Here is a 16913-nt window from a genome sequence, read left to right as displayed (position 1 = left end):
TATCTAATTTGGCAATTTGGAGTGCATGCAGGATGACTTCAATATTTCACCGACTTTCATATATATAAAAATGATGAAGTGATAAAAAAAATATAAAAATAAAAGATTCAACAATTTAGAGCATGGAACAGCAGAAGTAAAAAGAATACTGAAAATAAAAACAATATTACTAACACGCACTTATATACACATCATATTATATTTGTATTATTCTCACCATCGATCTGTTTACAATTACTACTTTATTTTTCATAAATCTATATATTATCTTACTTTATGCAAATTGGAGAATGAAATAGATGTGTACTTAGCATTTTTCAAAAAAAGAAAGGGAGCCTTGAATATTAGAACACCATAAGTTTGGATAACAGGACAGTGACACCAACGGATATTGGTTTAAGTGGTATATGTTTGATTTCCCTTAAGTAAGGTCTTGGTTTCGAGTCTTGTGGATGGAAAAATGCTCGTTGGGAGAGTTAGCCTTACATACCTGAGGATGTTCCCAGATCGGACAAGATTGCCTCCAGTGCGGAGATACTTATTGGAAACAAAAAAAATAAGCACATGGTGCCTAGCTTTTCCACACTTTCCATATTCTTACAACTGTATAAGGACTTTACCATCTTCATTGTTTCATTAGTTTTAAAGATTCTTGCATCAAACAACCAAGATGGATATGATGAAATGATATTTTATTTATTTTCATTATGTTTATTAAGAATGAGGGAAATATTTTTTAACAATTCATTAAAAAAAATATGAAATCAAACAAATTTGTCCTTGTGATTGGACACCTTTGTTTGAGTATTACATTCTTCACAATTATTCCCAAAGGTGAGGCAATGAAAAAAGGTGTTGGGGGAACTTTTGACCAAAACAAGTAATGTAAATTCAACATACCATGTGCATGCATGATATGGTGCCATTTCGAGGAGATTATATTTGATGTTCTACTTTTTGTATCATTCTATGTCATGTCATATTTGATTGGTTTAAAAAAATTATCTAAGTTAAAGTTAAATTATTAAATATTTTTTGATCAATCATATCTCGTAACATATAAAATGATACAAAGAAGTGAGATAATAGATATGGACCCGATTTAGAGGAGAGAGTGTGGCCCTTTACTCATATGCATGTGCAGTTGTGTACTATGAAATGAATGTTACATAATGGACTAGAAAGTATAATACAAAACTACCATTTATGTATGAATTTGGACTTGTATGTACTCAAAACTACCATTTATTTGTTATTCAATTTAAAATATACAGACAGAGGAATTTAAAAAATAATAAATAGATAATAAAGCAACTAACACATGCCTCAATAGAATATATAGGAGAATACAATTACATGTATTTAAATGTTGTTGTGTTTTAAGCTGAATTCAGAAAGTTTGGCAAATGATGATGAAGTGTACTATTTTAGTTTAGTACATAATAATATAATAGACTCAAAATATGTGAGAGTCACTAAAAGATAGATAATATAAATTAACTTTCATCATAATACTAAATATCATTGAAAATGTGAATGTGAATGCTACTGATTCACTAATGGATTGAAGAACTCTGAGATTTTATGAAGATATTTTTTTGCATTGCTCAGGTTTTTTCATACTAACTACTACTATATATAAATTAAACTAGTTATTAAGCATAAATTTTGAGCCTTAGCATATGATATGAGATTTAAAAATGTATCAAATTTGTTTAGATTTAGATTCTTCCTTAACACATGAAATAACATAAAAGTATTTCTTCTCATAATTTACAGAAAAACCAGTGTTTCCAAAGCCAAAAAAATGAAATCTATGTCACATATATGGTTGAGGATTATAATCCAACTAAAATATGTGAAACCATGGCCTCTATCCATCTATGTTGTAAATTAAAATATTTTCAAAGGTCTATAATCTTAGAGGCTACATATTTATGGGAAGAAAGGTGGTGAAATAAACAAAATTGAATACATGTTACGTTTAACTGTTTAAGTGTATGCCAAACAGCATATGATGCTAAAAATAAAACTCAAAACTCCTTAGAGGCTAATGTTCACATTAATAAGGGGATGACCTGTTCTCAATCATGTCCAAATTTTATGTCTCGGTCCAACGAAAAAATAATATATAATTAAAAAAAATTCTAAAAATATAAAATAACATTTTTATATTACTTGGAGAAAGATGATTGATTAAAAACACGGGCACAATGATTTTGGGACGGCATAATGGAGTTTCGTTATTTCCATCATTTCCTTCTTATTTATTTGGTACTATCAAAAGTATTTTTTTACCTTTTTTGATAAGAAACTACTTTCTTTCGAGTTCGTGACTGCTCATCCCAACAAGTGTCGCTATCAGGAATCAAACCATTTACCTTGGGGATCCAGTTGGGTCTTACATCACTAGACCAACGTCTTCCCCCTTAGTTTTTGTACTACCAAGGGCCCATCACCCTTTATGAGTTATGAACTAATCCTTTTCGGGATTCGTGTTTGTCTAGTCCAACAAGTGTCACTCTCATAAATCGATCTTTTGACCTTGAAGATTCAATGGGGTCTTACACCATTAGATCAATGATTTTCTCCTTAATTTAATAAGAGGAGCAATATTTTAACTTATTGATATTGTTGCAATAAAATATAGTAGTAGTAACAATCATAATAAAAGAAGAGGAAGATGTAGTGTTATAATGATGAAACAGATGGTGGTCAAGATTAGGTGTTAGTTAAGGTGCATTAGGTGAGAGTGTGATGTTCTCAAATAAAGTTGTTTAAGTTTCATTGCAAACCGACAAACAAATCCAAATGGGTCTAGTAGTTAAATGGGTTAATCAACAACAAGTTATAGCTTAATAAATGCTATTTAATTACCTCATACTAAGCGAAAAGTTTATTCAAGTGTGAAGTCACACATTGGATATGTGGAGAGGAGTGAAATAGTTTATAAGAATTAAAGGCCCATGAAACTAATACCTTAAAGTTTTAGTTCAAAACGTGAGATCTTACTTGTGACTCTTCACTCTTCTCATATCTATGTACAACATTGTTATCTGTAACTACTAGTGGCCATTTCATGTGTGGATTAGGTTTGGCTAACGGTGAAATCAGAATCACATTCCAATAGGTGGGACTTTTCCTCCATCGCTAAATTATATGCACCTACCAATCCAGCCATTGCCACCGTCATATAGATTATAAATTTCTGAGTCAAAATAATTTTTTTTACATTTTAATTAATAATGGTGGACTATTATTTTAGGCCAAGGAGGGATTTCGTAAACAAAAGAAAAGTAATACATCAGTTGACATGTGTAACAAACAAAATGTTCGTTTAATAGTGTAAAGTCTCACTTGATCTTTATGATGGTAAAAATATTAAGAGTTTGATTATTGAGAGCAATGTTTGTTGGGAGGAGTAACTACACATCCCGAAAAGATTAGTTATTTACTTAAAAAAATAAAAAATATCTTTAGTAATACCAAAAACTTGACACATAAAAAAAGAATTATTTTTTAGGGAGAAAATAATATTTTTTGTGTAAGGACAAAACATTTTTTATTGATTATTTAGTTAGTGAGTATAATATATTAGTCTTTTTACATAAAATTTATTTTACTCAAATGCGGAAAATCATATAGGACATTTACTTGATAAGTAAAGAATTAATCTATTTCAGTGTACGTAATTGTTTCTTTCAGTATATATCGATTATGTGAATTAAATTTGTAACATTTTGTTTACATGAGGATATAGTGTAAACTTACCCCACTAAACCAATATCATGTTGGTAAATTTGTGCTACTTTATTTCAAATTGATTTTTTTATATATATAAATATATAATAGTATATTATAGGGATTTAATCCTCAGACAATACAAAAGTTATTCTTATCCAATAATTTAATTAAAGTCTACTACGATTTTAAAAATATTTGACACTCCTCATAAATTATTTAAAGTTACACTTATATAAAAACGGACTAAATGTATATCTAAATTCTTGGTTTTATTTAAGTGTAAAATCTCATATTAGATATATGGGTGTAAAAGACATGATATCTTAATGTTTTGGTTTAAGACGTGATGTCTCACTTATGACTCTCCATTTTTTTATACGCCAATAATAATAGAACTCCTCACTAATAAGAGGTTATCCGGTAGGAGTATAATAAAATGTAAGTAGTTATTAATTGATGAAGCCTGCATACAAGTTCTACTCAAGCATCATTCTAGCTGCGTTGGGTTGATAAAATATTAAAGGATTGAATATATACCTAAAACTGTATATAATCTAAATTTATCTGAACAAGAAAATATATATTCTTCTCATCCCCTAAAAAAATTGTCAAAAAAATCTAAATTTGTTGGTTGAGATGACTACTATGAAAATGAGCCCTGCGATTTATCGGAGAGGGAATATATTTTTAAGAAGTTATATTATATATTGAATGATTATAAGTGTTATTTAACTATTGATTAAGAAAACAAAAGTGATAACTTTGTATTGGAAAACGGTGTTTTACTGTTTTATATGTTATTGAAAAATATTGGACTTAGATTTCCAATGGTGGACTAATTTATTTGTATTTTTTGAAAAGTTTATTTAGGGCCCTATATAAGGGTTCTGTTAACCAATATTCTAAATGGGTAAGAAACTAAAAGTATAAATTTTTTGAAACACTTAAAAGAAAATAAAAATTTAAATATACAACTTCTAAAATTGACTTTATTCCAGTTGAGTAAGTATATATTTGTGGATTCAACTTTTAGTAACGGTGTTGATATGTTAATATTTTATACAGAAAAGTTTTAAAAAGGATAATATATTATCAGGTGTATCAACAAAGTGTTAATCTAATAATATAAGATCATATTGGATCTCAAATATAAAGTATTTAATCACTAAAAATAATACTTGTTGAGATGCACAATCACAAATTCTGAATTAGATGTAACGATCAAGAAACTGTGTTCCATCGTAATGAATGTTTATTGGTTATGATAGTAGGTTGGGGTAATAGACTCTTAATCGTGTACATGTTACTGTTTCTATAATGGGCTTACAAGTGAATACGTGATAGGTCCATGATTTCCTCAACAAATGCCCAATTTCTTTTAATTTGAATGGAGCATGGTTAGCTTATCATAATTTTCCCTTCATTCCCCTTAAGATAATATAATTATTATATCCATCATCTCTTGTTAGAACTTAGAATGATTATTAATGTGGATGTAGATTGTGCAATTATGATATTGGAATAGACTTGATCGAGAATATTGACACAGACCAATTTCATACCCGCATTAATGAACTACAATCTATTAATCTGAAGGATAATCATATCCCATTCCAGGTAATTATAAATCATTTGATATGTTTCTAACATATCAAATGTGTTAGCTCTTTTAATTGTTGATTAAATATTAGTAAATGCAAGAGGATATAGCAAATGCCAATAACTGAAGCTTTCAATTTTAGTAACATTAACTAACTGTTAATATGGATCACGCTTGTTATTATGCGACATAGATTTTTTAGCAATGTTGTATAACATTTTGATTGACACATGATGAACTTTTGCTTTTAACGTGTCTATATTCTCTGCAGTGTTTAAAGTTTAAACAACTATGTGAAGAGCATTAATTAACTTCAGTTTTATTTTTCGTTTATATAAGATAAGAAAAGAGTTCGTTCATAAAATAAGCATGTGTTGCATTGCATCGTACCATTGCTTCATAAAGTTGAGCTGGCGAAGGTACAGGTTACTAATTGCATTCAGAAATTAATAGCAAGCAGAAGTAGTTTTATTGTACTTTTGTTCTTCAAACATCTATTTAACTAAACAAATTGATATTTGAGAAGGAAAAAAAAATACATACTTAGCTGGGTGGCCTTTTATTATTTACTATTTATTTGATCAGTCTCACATTACAACTCGTGTTGTTAGTTGCAAGATGTGACACAAATATTGTTCTACATGACATGAATGGACCAAAAGATCAGACAATTTTCTAGACAAGGTTCCAGGTGGGTCCTTAGACACCCCGTGCGAAAAATAAAATCATTCTATGCATATGGTCCCAGCCATTAACGTCAAATGATTGCGATTTTGGGAGTATATACGTGAGATATTGTTGAATCTGATGTGAATATGTCTTTTTAGTGAATGTTCAATTATTGTTCTACTTCTCTTCATTTTAGCTAACCTTTATTGCATTATGTCCAAGAAAGGCAGCCATATAATTGATTTCTAACAGTTTTGGAAAGAAAAAGTTCTAAAGACAGAAGCCATACTTGTTTGATCTGAGAAAGAGGGGGAGACACAATTGGCCGAGAAGAATTGAAGCAAGGAAAGTAACCAAGAATCTAACAATATGAATATCTGAAAGGTAAATAAAGTGAAATTTATTACATATTTACATTAGCTTGGTGCAAGATGTCAAAAGAAAAAGATTAAAATAAAGACAGTGTTCATATAGCTGTACAATTGTAGCCCCTTGCCACGATAATGATGATGATAACTATTTATACACATTGACCGTACAAAGCTAGCCAGCTACTCCATGTGAAGTTCCATAACCAAGATTAAGAAACCTTAAAACACAGAAAGGTTAAGCGTAATCAACAACCCATGCAATGCAGAAAGATTGTTATCATCTCTAAGTTAATAAAGACATTTGCTTACTCTAAAGGTTCCTACAGGTTTGCCCAAGTGTTAAAATCAGTCTGTATATATTGAGAGCCATCGACTTTTTAGGTGGAGTTAATATCGTTGTTTATTATTAATTGCAAAACATTTGTTCACTGATAGTCTTCTACCATATTCTTCAGTTAAAATCAAGTTGTATCAATTTCCTAACTTGATAAGAGTAAGGCTCACCCCCCTTTTTTAAGTGGTGACTCACCCTTCAAACAGTAAAGCTTATCAAGTTAGGAAATTGATACAGGTACAACATGCTTCTAACTAAATAAAGAATATGGTTGAAACTATAGGTAAAAACAATGATTTGAAAGATATTAGAAACAACTATTATAAACCACCTAAAAAGTCGATGATTGTCAACATTAGAGTCTAAAAATTTCTATTTGGCCCCTTAAAGTCACCATATGTGTCTGATTGAGTAGCCAAGGTGACCAGTTTTGTAAGACATTCATTCAGAACTGAATTAGCAACATTAAAGAAATGAAAGTTTAGAATGACTGAATCTGGAAACATAAGACTAAGGCGTAATTAATACTGGCTGCTAGCAAGTAGCTTGAACCTTAAGATAACCAATAAGCTAACAAAAAATTAAGGTTTCTACTTGCTATCTAAATAAAGTATAAATTATATTGAAACAAAAACAGAATAAACAAATGTACCATTATCATGACTGGAAGAGAGTTATGGTTGCAATATAACCATTCTTCATCACCTGCTAACATCAACAGAGTACAGATTAGCGGTCTTTTCAAAGCAACACAGTCGACTGAAGTATTAAATAATTAAGGCTGATGTAAAAGCATAAAGAATAACACACCTCAAAAGCAATATTTTGATAACCGTATACAAGAGTAGAACCAAAAGGGTTACTTCCATAACCTTGTGTTTGAATGGCAGCTCGCCCACAACCCCCAAGGATTTCCTAAAAGAATCAATCAAAAGCTATTATGCAAAAAAACTTATATTGCGCATTAAGAGAAATCCACATCAAAGCTTATAACAAATTTTCCCCACACTAATTCATATAGTTCAAGTAAAGAAGATCTTCCATCACGAATCATCATTATAAGGGCAACCACATAATTTGGAAGGGATAAAATATCACCTTCACATGATCCCACTTTGTGCTAGTTGTAATAGCCCTCTGTTTGTTGTTATGCACTTCCTGAAAAGATCCCCCAACTGCTGGAAAGGAATAGAAAAAATAATGTTTATTTCAATAAATATTTTCCCATAACTGCAATATTAATACCAATCAAAATGCATCATCACTGTTTCTCTATCTCTAAGCTGATTTTGAACTGAGGATCTGAACGTAGAAAGCAAAGCTACAAACCAACAAGCCCTATGGAGCCAACAATATTAATTAACTGTATTAATAGTCAATAAATGGCATCAGATATTAAGGAGATAAAATTTTACTCTTAATGAACTGTATTTTGGAATATTTGACACTGATGTCTGATTATGAAGAAAAAACATATTTGCAATGTGAAAGAGCTATGAGGCTGGTGAAATATATGATGCAAATGGAAAACAAGTCGTGCAGGGACATAATAGAGGGGCTGCAGAAGGTTTACATGCAATAGGTATCAGAAGAAAATTAAACTTCCTGCAAAAGAGCTGCTACAGATCTACAATCAATGGTGCTGCTACTATCAAAGGTGCTGTAAACATGGAAGGAGAATTACTGAACTCTGATTTTCTATTGCTAGTTAGATAGGCTGATGGTGTTATAGATATCATAATGTTTCATTATGGTATCAAAATCACTGATTTAGTTCTTGTTGGAAAATGGGTTATTAGTATATCTATTATAACAGACCATCAAGTGCATATGTAGTACATAGGAGTATAGATAAGTAAGGGTGATATCGGGGTGGTTTTGTAATTGTGTTATATGATAATCATTTGTGTATGTACTCTTTATATAGCTGTGAGCAAATGACAAGGTGAGTATTCTTCGACAATTCCTAGAAGGTGGGGGGAGCATGAGCCCTGATGCTTAAGCTAGATGCTATTAATGAATTTCTAATTTATCAAAAAAAATACCGATTAAAATACTGCAATGCAGAAAATAAGGATTGCTTACAATCTGAGCCATAGATAACAAAGTTGCACTTAACATATGAATTGAAATCAGAATGACCAGGGTAGTTGGTATGTAACACAAACTTCTTGATTTTGTGAGTCTGAAAATAAAACAAATATGAAGGAACTTTTGGGTGCCAGTGGCATCACTGAACAAAAACAAAAGAATGGCGTAAGGTGCAAACCTGCCCATCAAATAAGATATCCAGACCACGAGTGAAATAATTGTAGAAGTAATCTCCACAAACTGTTGTTCGTGGCCGAAGATCTGAGGCAGAATGAATAACCATTTGATCTACCTGCAGGATTAAGAGCCACAATACACACACAAAATACTCATTCAAGTAGTTTAAGTAGCTGAAACATTCCATCCGAATTCCTAGTCTTAGGAGCTTGTCAATAGAGGACATACAAGATGTCCACATGTTCCAAAATTATGCCCAAGCATTTAATTAAGCTCTAAGCTTGCTTCCATATATCCTTCATTTTACAAGAACCATAAAAAAGCAACATATCCAGGCAGATTTGCATATAAAAAAGACACAAGAAAAGGAAACAAAGAAAAGCTCAAATATTAATGTTGGAACATTTAGTACAATATCTACGCAGCTCTGTCATAAATCAATTCCCCACAGTTCAACAATTAAGAAACAAAAAAGAGTTTACTCATTATTCACACATTGCTGCAACGTTTAGTTCCACAAAAAGCCAACAAAATCACAACATTCCATTTAAGACTAGTAATTCATGGTACCTGCTTCTGATGGATTCCACAGGGACGACCTAACTCAGTCCAGACATCCTGCAGAAAAAAGGACGGACAACATAAGCTTTAGTTCAGAGTTCATACATAGGACACAAATCGAGTAGAAGATGAAAAAGGAAGAAACAGAAAACACAAGAAATTCATCGAAGAAAAGAATAGCAAAAGCAGACTTAATTGTATGCAACATCAAACATACCTGTGGAGATGCACCAAAAGGAATGAGTTGAGTACCAACAGTGAAGTACAATTCTTCCCCCAGCTATATAATAGAGAAAAAACTGAATTAGACACCGACATTATAGCCAACTTGCCAAAACTGGCAGAAAGTATGCATAAAATGAAGCCAATCAATGGCTATCATACTAAATAAGCAAAAACACAAACCTTAACATGAACCTCTTCCATGTAAATGCTGCCAACAGGTAATGGAGGAGCAGAAGCCTTATCCATTAAGGACCCTACACCAACTTTCTTACCTGAAGAACTATCATATATAGAAACACGGCATGTAACTGGTGTGGTGCCATCTGGAAACTCCAATGGCAATTCCACTTTCATGGTGAAAAGAGACAAAGTGAACAAATTAGAATAAAAAACTCTGCAACATTTAAATTTCATAATCATATAATAAATACCTCCCCCATTATGACAGCATTCTGTATACTGACTTGGAATGGGGAATGCAAAGGAAAGTCCCTGATGACCAAACCAACAAAATTATAAATCAGAAAATATTAATATGGATTTGTAGGACAAGCATTAAACGGCAATAATCTAAGCATTTGATAGCCCAAATACGTACCGGGTAGAATAGTGTGTAAAAACCCCTCTCCCCATCATAAACTCCAGGATATGTGGGGCCAAACAGTGCATATACAGCAATGAAGGTGGCTAGAGTCGCTGGCCCCCTAAATGTTGAATTTAATCAACAAAGTGTTTTACAATAAATAGATACTGAAATTATTAGTATGCAGAGACTGACCCAATCAGGGAAGTGGAATAGCGCATCTGAAGCCGCTTTACATCATATATTTCAATAAGCCGCAGTCTCTAAAATAGTATTGGAAATCTTTGTCACCATAAAGTCATCTTGTCATGTATGGGTAGTAATAAATAGAAGCATTATAGTATCAATACAGCAGCTTTAAATGATGGGAAGTGTTACATACAACAGATGTTGGAGCTTTAGATCTTTAAGAGAAAAAAGCAAAAGAAATTGAAAATCTCCATCGTCTTTTGCACAATAAAGTAGCAATATCAAGTAAAAAACTACAGAAACTCTAGCATAGTGTCATCTTGGTGGGAAGGAGCACATAATTATAACAAAGTGAATAAACCCCAAACCTCCAGGTGGTCCACCACAACGAACTTGACAACAAATAACAAACTAAATGCCAAATTACAATTACATTACTCCTATGTTTTTCATTTAAAAAGGGAGGTATCACAGGACCCTAAGACATTTTTGTATTCTTCTTATTCTCTTGTGAATTTCAAACAAGCAGAACTTCAATGATAATACGAAGTAGAAAGTTTGGTAAAGGAATCCTACACCATTCGGAACCTATTTATTTTCCACTTCCAGAAATGCTGATTCCTACACATCAGTTCTTAACTTCTAATGGAACTGTGTTCCAAAGGACGTGGCATGATTTCCACCAAATAACTTTTGTTTTATTCTTTTCACTTATATTGGCTAACTGAGAACAACACATTTTACAACATCAACTGATGAAAAGAGATATGCTGCAAACTTGCAATGCTCTTTAATTTCTGCAGGAATCCTTCACACACTTTCTGAATCTGCATTTTCAAATATACATCAACTGATTTAATTACGTTTTGATGATGATTCATGTTGATGTTATTTCAACCTAAAACCCAAAGCATTAGTGAAGACTCCCTTGAAGTAAGTTGCACACTTGCAGTACTAGCCAGTTACATTTCTTATTAAAGACACGGAAATTAAAATTCCTTAACTGAGCCCCATGATCTCATGTTTCCTTTTCCAAACAAGAACTAGACACACTTGAGAATAACTCAATCACCGGAGTCAAAATGGAAAATAAGCAAAACACCTGAGACCATGGATCAAAACAAAGATGAAAGCCATGATCAGGAAAGCTTATAACAATATCCATCTTCAGGGGCTCCTGCATAAGCAAAATTGCAGAAGAATTATGTCCAACAAAAATGTAAATAAATCTCAATAAAACAGAAGCCTCACACAGAGACCAAACAAGCACATGGTCAAATTCAACAACAAATAAACTCCAATATTTGTGCAAGCTCACACGAACATAGACAATGTAAACGGCAAAAAAGAAAACCTCATTGTAATACTTGACATGCACGACATCGTATATTTTAGGCTGCTGCTCTATCTGAGCAAATGCTTCACTAATTCGCATCCCTGAATAGCATAAATAAGAAAAGCAAAGTTAGCAGCAAACACATTAACAAAACTCGAACAATCAACACTTAGCAATATCATGAGCTTCAATTGAGCTAGAATTTCCAAATAAACTGAGAGCTCTTATAAATACACAAACAAAGCCTCCGCTACTTCATCGACAAAACCTAAGCTCACGAAGAACGAATAATATCGAAATTCGAAATGATCAGATGAAGGAATAAAACGGAATATGATGAAGTTACCGAGAGAGAAGGGTCCGATTCCGAGGCCTGGTCGGAGATCGAGAATGATGGCGCTCATGGCTGTGCCTTCGCAACGACGCGGTGGTTTCTGCTGCAACATAATTGTTAGGGTTGGAGGAGTTGAGTTTCTGGTTTTATTATGAGAATGGAATAGAATAAGATGATGAAGGTGTTTGGTGAATTGAAGAATTGAATTAGATGGAGAAACAAACAGAAAAACTTCTTCAACCTTTTGCTTATTAAACGTGATATAGTTACACAGATGATACAACGCCACTCTCGCACGCCACGGAAACGTCCTGCATATTTTTTATACTTTTGCAGAGGTCTCAATTTTAAACTACGAGGGATGTAACTTTTTACTCCTCATTTTTATCATGGATTATAAGAAAATTCAACAAAATGATTAAATATAAACTATTAAATATTCATAAAATTGATAGCTAATATAAGAAGTAAATTTAAAAAATTTATTCTTGTAATAAGTGAATCCCCTGTCATTTTAAAAATAAATAAACTCTATATAATCATTCCACATAACACAAACTCTTACAAGTTAGTGATATGTTTTTGACTCACGAATAATTTTTTTTTTAAAATATAAATAATTACGAGAAAAGGATATTAATGATATAATTTTACTGAAAATAGTTAGATTTTTTAAGATTTTGTCTCCAGAAAACCTCAAGATTTGAAAAACCGTAAAAATATGCATGTGTTAGGATTTTATATGACTCTAGAAACCCTTTAAAATATTTATCTCTTTTTTTCATTCAATTCTCAAATAAATAATAGAGAAGTTTTTCAAGGACATGTATTCTCTTCCCCTTCAAAATTATATTCTCAAACATATCCTTAGTTAAAGTAAGCATATATAATCTTATAATGTATATATAATATTCACATAAGTATATGTTGAAATATATTTTTATATGACCAAAAAGTATGTTTTTATATTAAGGGATGCATCTTGGAATATATTTTCACTTTATACCACATTATTGTTTAAATATAGAGTATATTAGCTATGACCTAAGATGAGAAGAGAAAAGGAATAAAAAGTATGTTGATTTTTAATTTGTTTAATATGGTAGAAAATGAAAAAAAAGTAGAGAAAAAAAATATAATTATTATTAATAATAACATTGACATGTATGTATTGATTTACTTTTTTGAAATTTTAGGAAATTAACGATATTTATATATGACTAACAAGAAATACAATTTATTTAAATGCTAGTCACAATAAATTTGACATTAATATTCTTCATTTGAGATTTCCCATGAGTTGTACAATTTTTTTCATTCCCTTAATTCAATGCAACCAAACTACAGAAAATATTCTTTTTCTTCCTTTTTTTTTCTATTTCTTTACCTTCCTCTTTTATTTTCTCCCCTTTCATCCTTTCACTTTTATGAGTTTATCCCCAACCAAACTCAGCATAATAGAAATGTTTATATAACGATGGGAATACAAACATTACCATTGGTGATTGCTTTAATCAATATTATCTATGAAGAAAGTGTTATTAACACTGTAAATTACTCCAAAATCACTAATCAAAATTTAAATCTTTTTACTAAGTTTATCAAAAGTCTCACTACTAAGGATATTTCTTCACTTTTTGGGTAAAAAATTAATTTTTTTTAAGTGCATAACTGTCTTTTCCAATAAGTGTTATTCTCACGAATCGAATCAATGATTTTTTTTGTCATTCTAAGAGTTTAATAAAATCTTACACCACTAAACTAATGTCTTATTGATTTAATAGTCTAAATATACTTGACAATCTCAATACCCATATGTTATCTCCTTATATCTGTAATTGCATTTGTTTCATTTGTTCCTCTGTTCACATTTATGTTGAATTGTTTTAGAAAAGATAAGAGTTGAACAAGTTAGATAATAAAAAGGGTTTTGTATGAATCCTTTTTTTATATATTTTCTTTCATATTAATTTAAATGGAATTTGCCCACAAAGTTTCTTTTTATTCCTGTTATTTCAGTATTGATTATTAACTCGTTGATGAAGAAAATTGAGAGGTGCATGAATATGTGGAAGTCAAATCTTCTTAATAAATGAGGTCGACTTTATCTTGATAAATTTGTTATTACTTCCTTATGATCTATATTATGTAGAGTATATGACTCCCTCAAAGTATTTGTAATGACATCCATAGAATATTAAACTTACCTATTTGTAGAACTGAAGAATGGATTCAGCTTGCAGTTAGGGAATGACTATTAATCCTTCTGATATGATAATTAGTTTGGATTAGGTAAGTTTTACAATTTGGTGGCCTATGTTCGTATTTCAGACATTATGTTGCCAATAAAAGTCTTACAGAAAGACTGATATTGGGATTTTAGCTTTATTTATATTGTGCTTCCTATTCATGTAAAGGAAGCTATTCAATCAATTTAGTCTCATTTACCTTGAATAATGTCAACGCTTGGATATGGGACAATAGTGCAATAGGGTGTTACACACCTAATTCAAGTTCTAGTAGATTAAGAATAATAATGAAGTCATGCCTTCCTTTAATCATTGGAGTTGGTTGTGGAAATTACATGTCCTTGATAAAGTTAAGTTTATTTGTTGGCTCACTCTCCATGATTCCTTACTGATAAACTCCATGCTTTAGGAGACATAATAAACTTACCTATTTGTTCTCAATTAATACTGTTATTGAGGTCTGCTTCATAGCTTCGGGAACTACTACAATTATACATTGTGTCATTTGGGTTTCAATGATCAAGGTTCTAGGCTTCTCCGACATTGATGTCTTTGCTGATGGATAATATTAGACAACACAATGAAAGACTTTTTTGGCAGGTTTCTATTGGACTTGGCAGTACACAATAATACTATATATTTTGGCAATATTCTATTGACACAATCTATGTCGCTAGAAATGTCAATCACGATCTTAAGGATTGAGTTTTTACTAATGCACTTTCCATTGATATAATTATGGCTAGTACCCATTAGTGTCGTCTAGAGATTGATTAGGTAAAACTACTAGAGGATGAGTTATTCCCAACCATTAGAGAAAATAACTTTTAGGCTTCTCTAGTAAGTTTGGAATTGGCAACCATCAAATGGTGTTGGAAATGGAAGTTCATACAGGTCTCCACCCTAAGGGCAGCGAGTATGTAAATTTTATGAAAGTGGACATTTTAAAAAGTGATCATCGAGCCACTACTTGCACCCATGATTATGGATTCGACTATCATTTATCACATTTGATTTTTGTAACCATTAACATATCTCGAAGTTGGTTCTTTCCACTTGTAATTAAACTCGAGTGATAGTTACATGCATAATTTATTTCATCAATTTTGCTAAGGAGTACAGAAAAATATAAGCTTTCTTTCCAAAACTAAATTCATCATTATGTAATCTATGGAATACACACTATTTCAACAATACCTCTCAATAAAGCTTATCTTTCTTCTATCATCAAATTTCTCGAGTTACTATCAGAAAAATTTGGCGATAATTTTTATAGACAAATTGGTGATAAATTATTTATTGTCAAATGCGAGATCAAGAACTTTCTTCATCAGAAGCTGAGTCATACAAAGTCAAATAAGTTTTGTAAATTTGGGCATAAATGTTGTAGAATGTTTTTGACTATTTGCACTTTTATGGTGCTTGAACAATACTTTGCACCTTGATTATCGTTTCAAAATAGATTCTTATTGAATTTATGCATGCAGAGGCTGCTTGAGAGTTTTATAAGGCCTACACGTGTTTGGTTACTCATTATTTTAGGAACAGTATAATATAAGGAGTTGATATAATAGTGATGATTGAATACTGAGTATTTCCTTGTTACAACTACAAATTATAATGTATTTAATGCACGTGTATCACATCTTCTCATCTATTAAAAATTATGATAGTGATGTATTTACATTTTACAGCATCGTCATAGTGATGTTATTATCTATAAGTTCATTTATCTTATTTCCAGTAAGTTACTCACTTTCTTATTCAATTTAGCATTAAACGGTCGGAAAAAAAGTTCCTTAATTGTTTTATTATATTATATAATATATATTATGAATTTTTCATTGAAAAATGAATCAAATGATGGGAATATAGTATTAAAAGGGAAACAAGTAGGTGAAAATCTACCTTATTTCACCATACATTCCCCCAAACTAAACTTTCCATTTTTCAATTGGAATGAAAAGAAACGTGGGAATATCTTTTGTTTGGTTTGAGATTGAGAAAGAGAAGTGTTGGATCATGTTTTTGGCCTTGATCAAAAAATAGGTAAGTGGGTCCCACATTTGGTTGCTTTTCTCGGACACGACACTAACCACGTGGTGCTGTATAAGCACATGTCACAGAAATGAATTTAGCGTATAAAGTATGAATCAAATTACATTAATTACTCAATTACTCTCTTATTTGACTAATATAATTAATAGTATTATTATATGTAATATTATATTATTTCATTCTTTTAATTTTTTTAGAAGTCATTATAATAATATATTTTTACTTACCATCTGTCTTATCATTTAATATTTTATTAATTTTATAAATAGAAACAAATCTGATTTATTAAATGTAAATAAAATTTCAAATTTATCTTTATATTTTAATCAGAAATAAATCTGATTTATTAAATCTAATACTATTAATTGTATAAATAATTATGAATGTTCTCT

The 16913-nt window shown here is 31.0% G+C and overlaps 1 protein-coding gene across 4 annotated transcripts; it reads right to left on the bottom strand.

The window, feature by feature from the left end:
- On the bottom strand, positions 5895-12553 carry LOC109332140 (UPF0183 protein At3g51130-like). Of its 4 annotated transcripts, none has more exons than XM_019566984.1 (15): positions 12227-12553; positions 11899-11981; positions 11647-11721; positions 10551-10618; positions 10371-10476; positions 10204-10264; positions 9953-10119; positions 9765-9827; positions 9557-9604; positions 8988-9101; positions 8804-8903; positions 7817-7896; positions 7529-7633; positions 7371-7423; positions 5895-6390 (listed from the first exon to the last, which is right to left on the bottom strand). In XM_019566984.1, exons 1-14 carry the CDS (start codon positions 12324-12326, stop codon positions 7376-7378), a joined length of 1218 nt encoding a protein of 405 aa, XP_019422529.1. In that variant the 5' UTR covers positions 12327-12553; the 3' UTR covers positions 5895-6390; positions 7371-7375. The 4 variants fall into 4 exon arrangements, with proteins under 4 accessions (XP_019422529.1, XP_019422528.1, XP_019422530.1 ...); XM_019566983.1 differs by having other exon boundaries at positions 6290-6602; XM_019566985.1 differs by having other exon boundaries at positions 6290-6602; positions 7817-7893.

The sequence above is a fragment of the Lupinus angustifolius genome, chromosome LG18 (genome assembly GCF_001865875.1).
Source record: "Lupinus angustifolius cultivar Tanjil chromosome LG18, LupAngTanjil_v1.0, whole genome shotgun sequence".
NCBI classification, from domain to species: Eukaryota; Viridiplantae; Streptophyta; class Magnoliopsida; order Fabales; family Fabaceae; genus Lupinus; species Lupinus angustifolius.
This window is presented reverse-complemented; position numbering and strand designations above follow the sequence as displayed.

What these genes read in the sequence shown, in the direction of transcription:
- LOC109332140 (XM_019566984.1), bottom strand. Translation starts at nt 12,326, where the DNA reads ATGTTGCAGCAGAAACCACCGCGTCGTTGCGAAGGCACAGCCATGAGC. An exon ending in TATTCCACTTCCCTGATTGG is followed by an intron (nt 10,477 to 10,550) that starts GTCAGTCTCTGC and finishes TTCAACATTTAG; the next exon opens with GGGGCCAGCGACTCTAGCCA. An exon ending in GTGGAATCCATCAGAAGCAG is followed by an intron (nt 9,102 to 9,556) that starts GTACCATGAATT and finishes TTAATCCTGCAG; the next exon opens with GTAGATCAAATGGTTATTCA.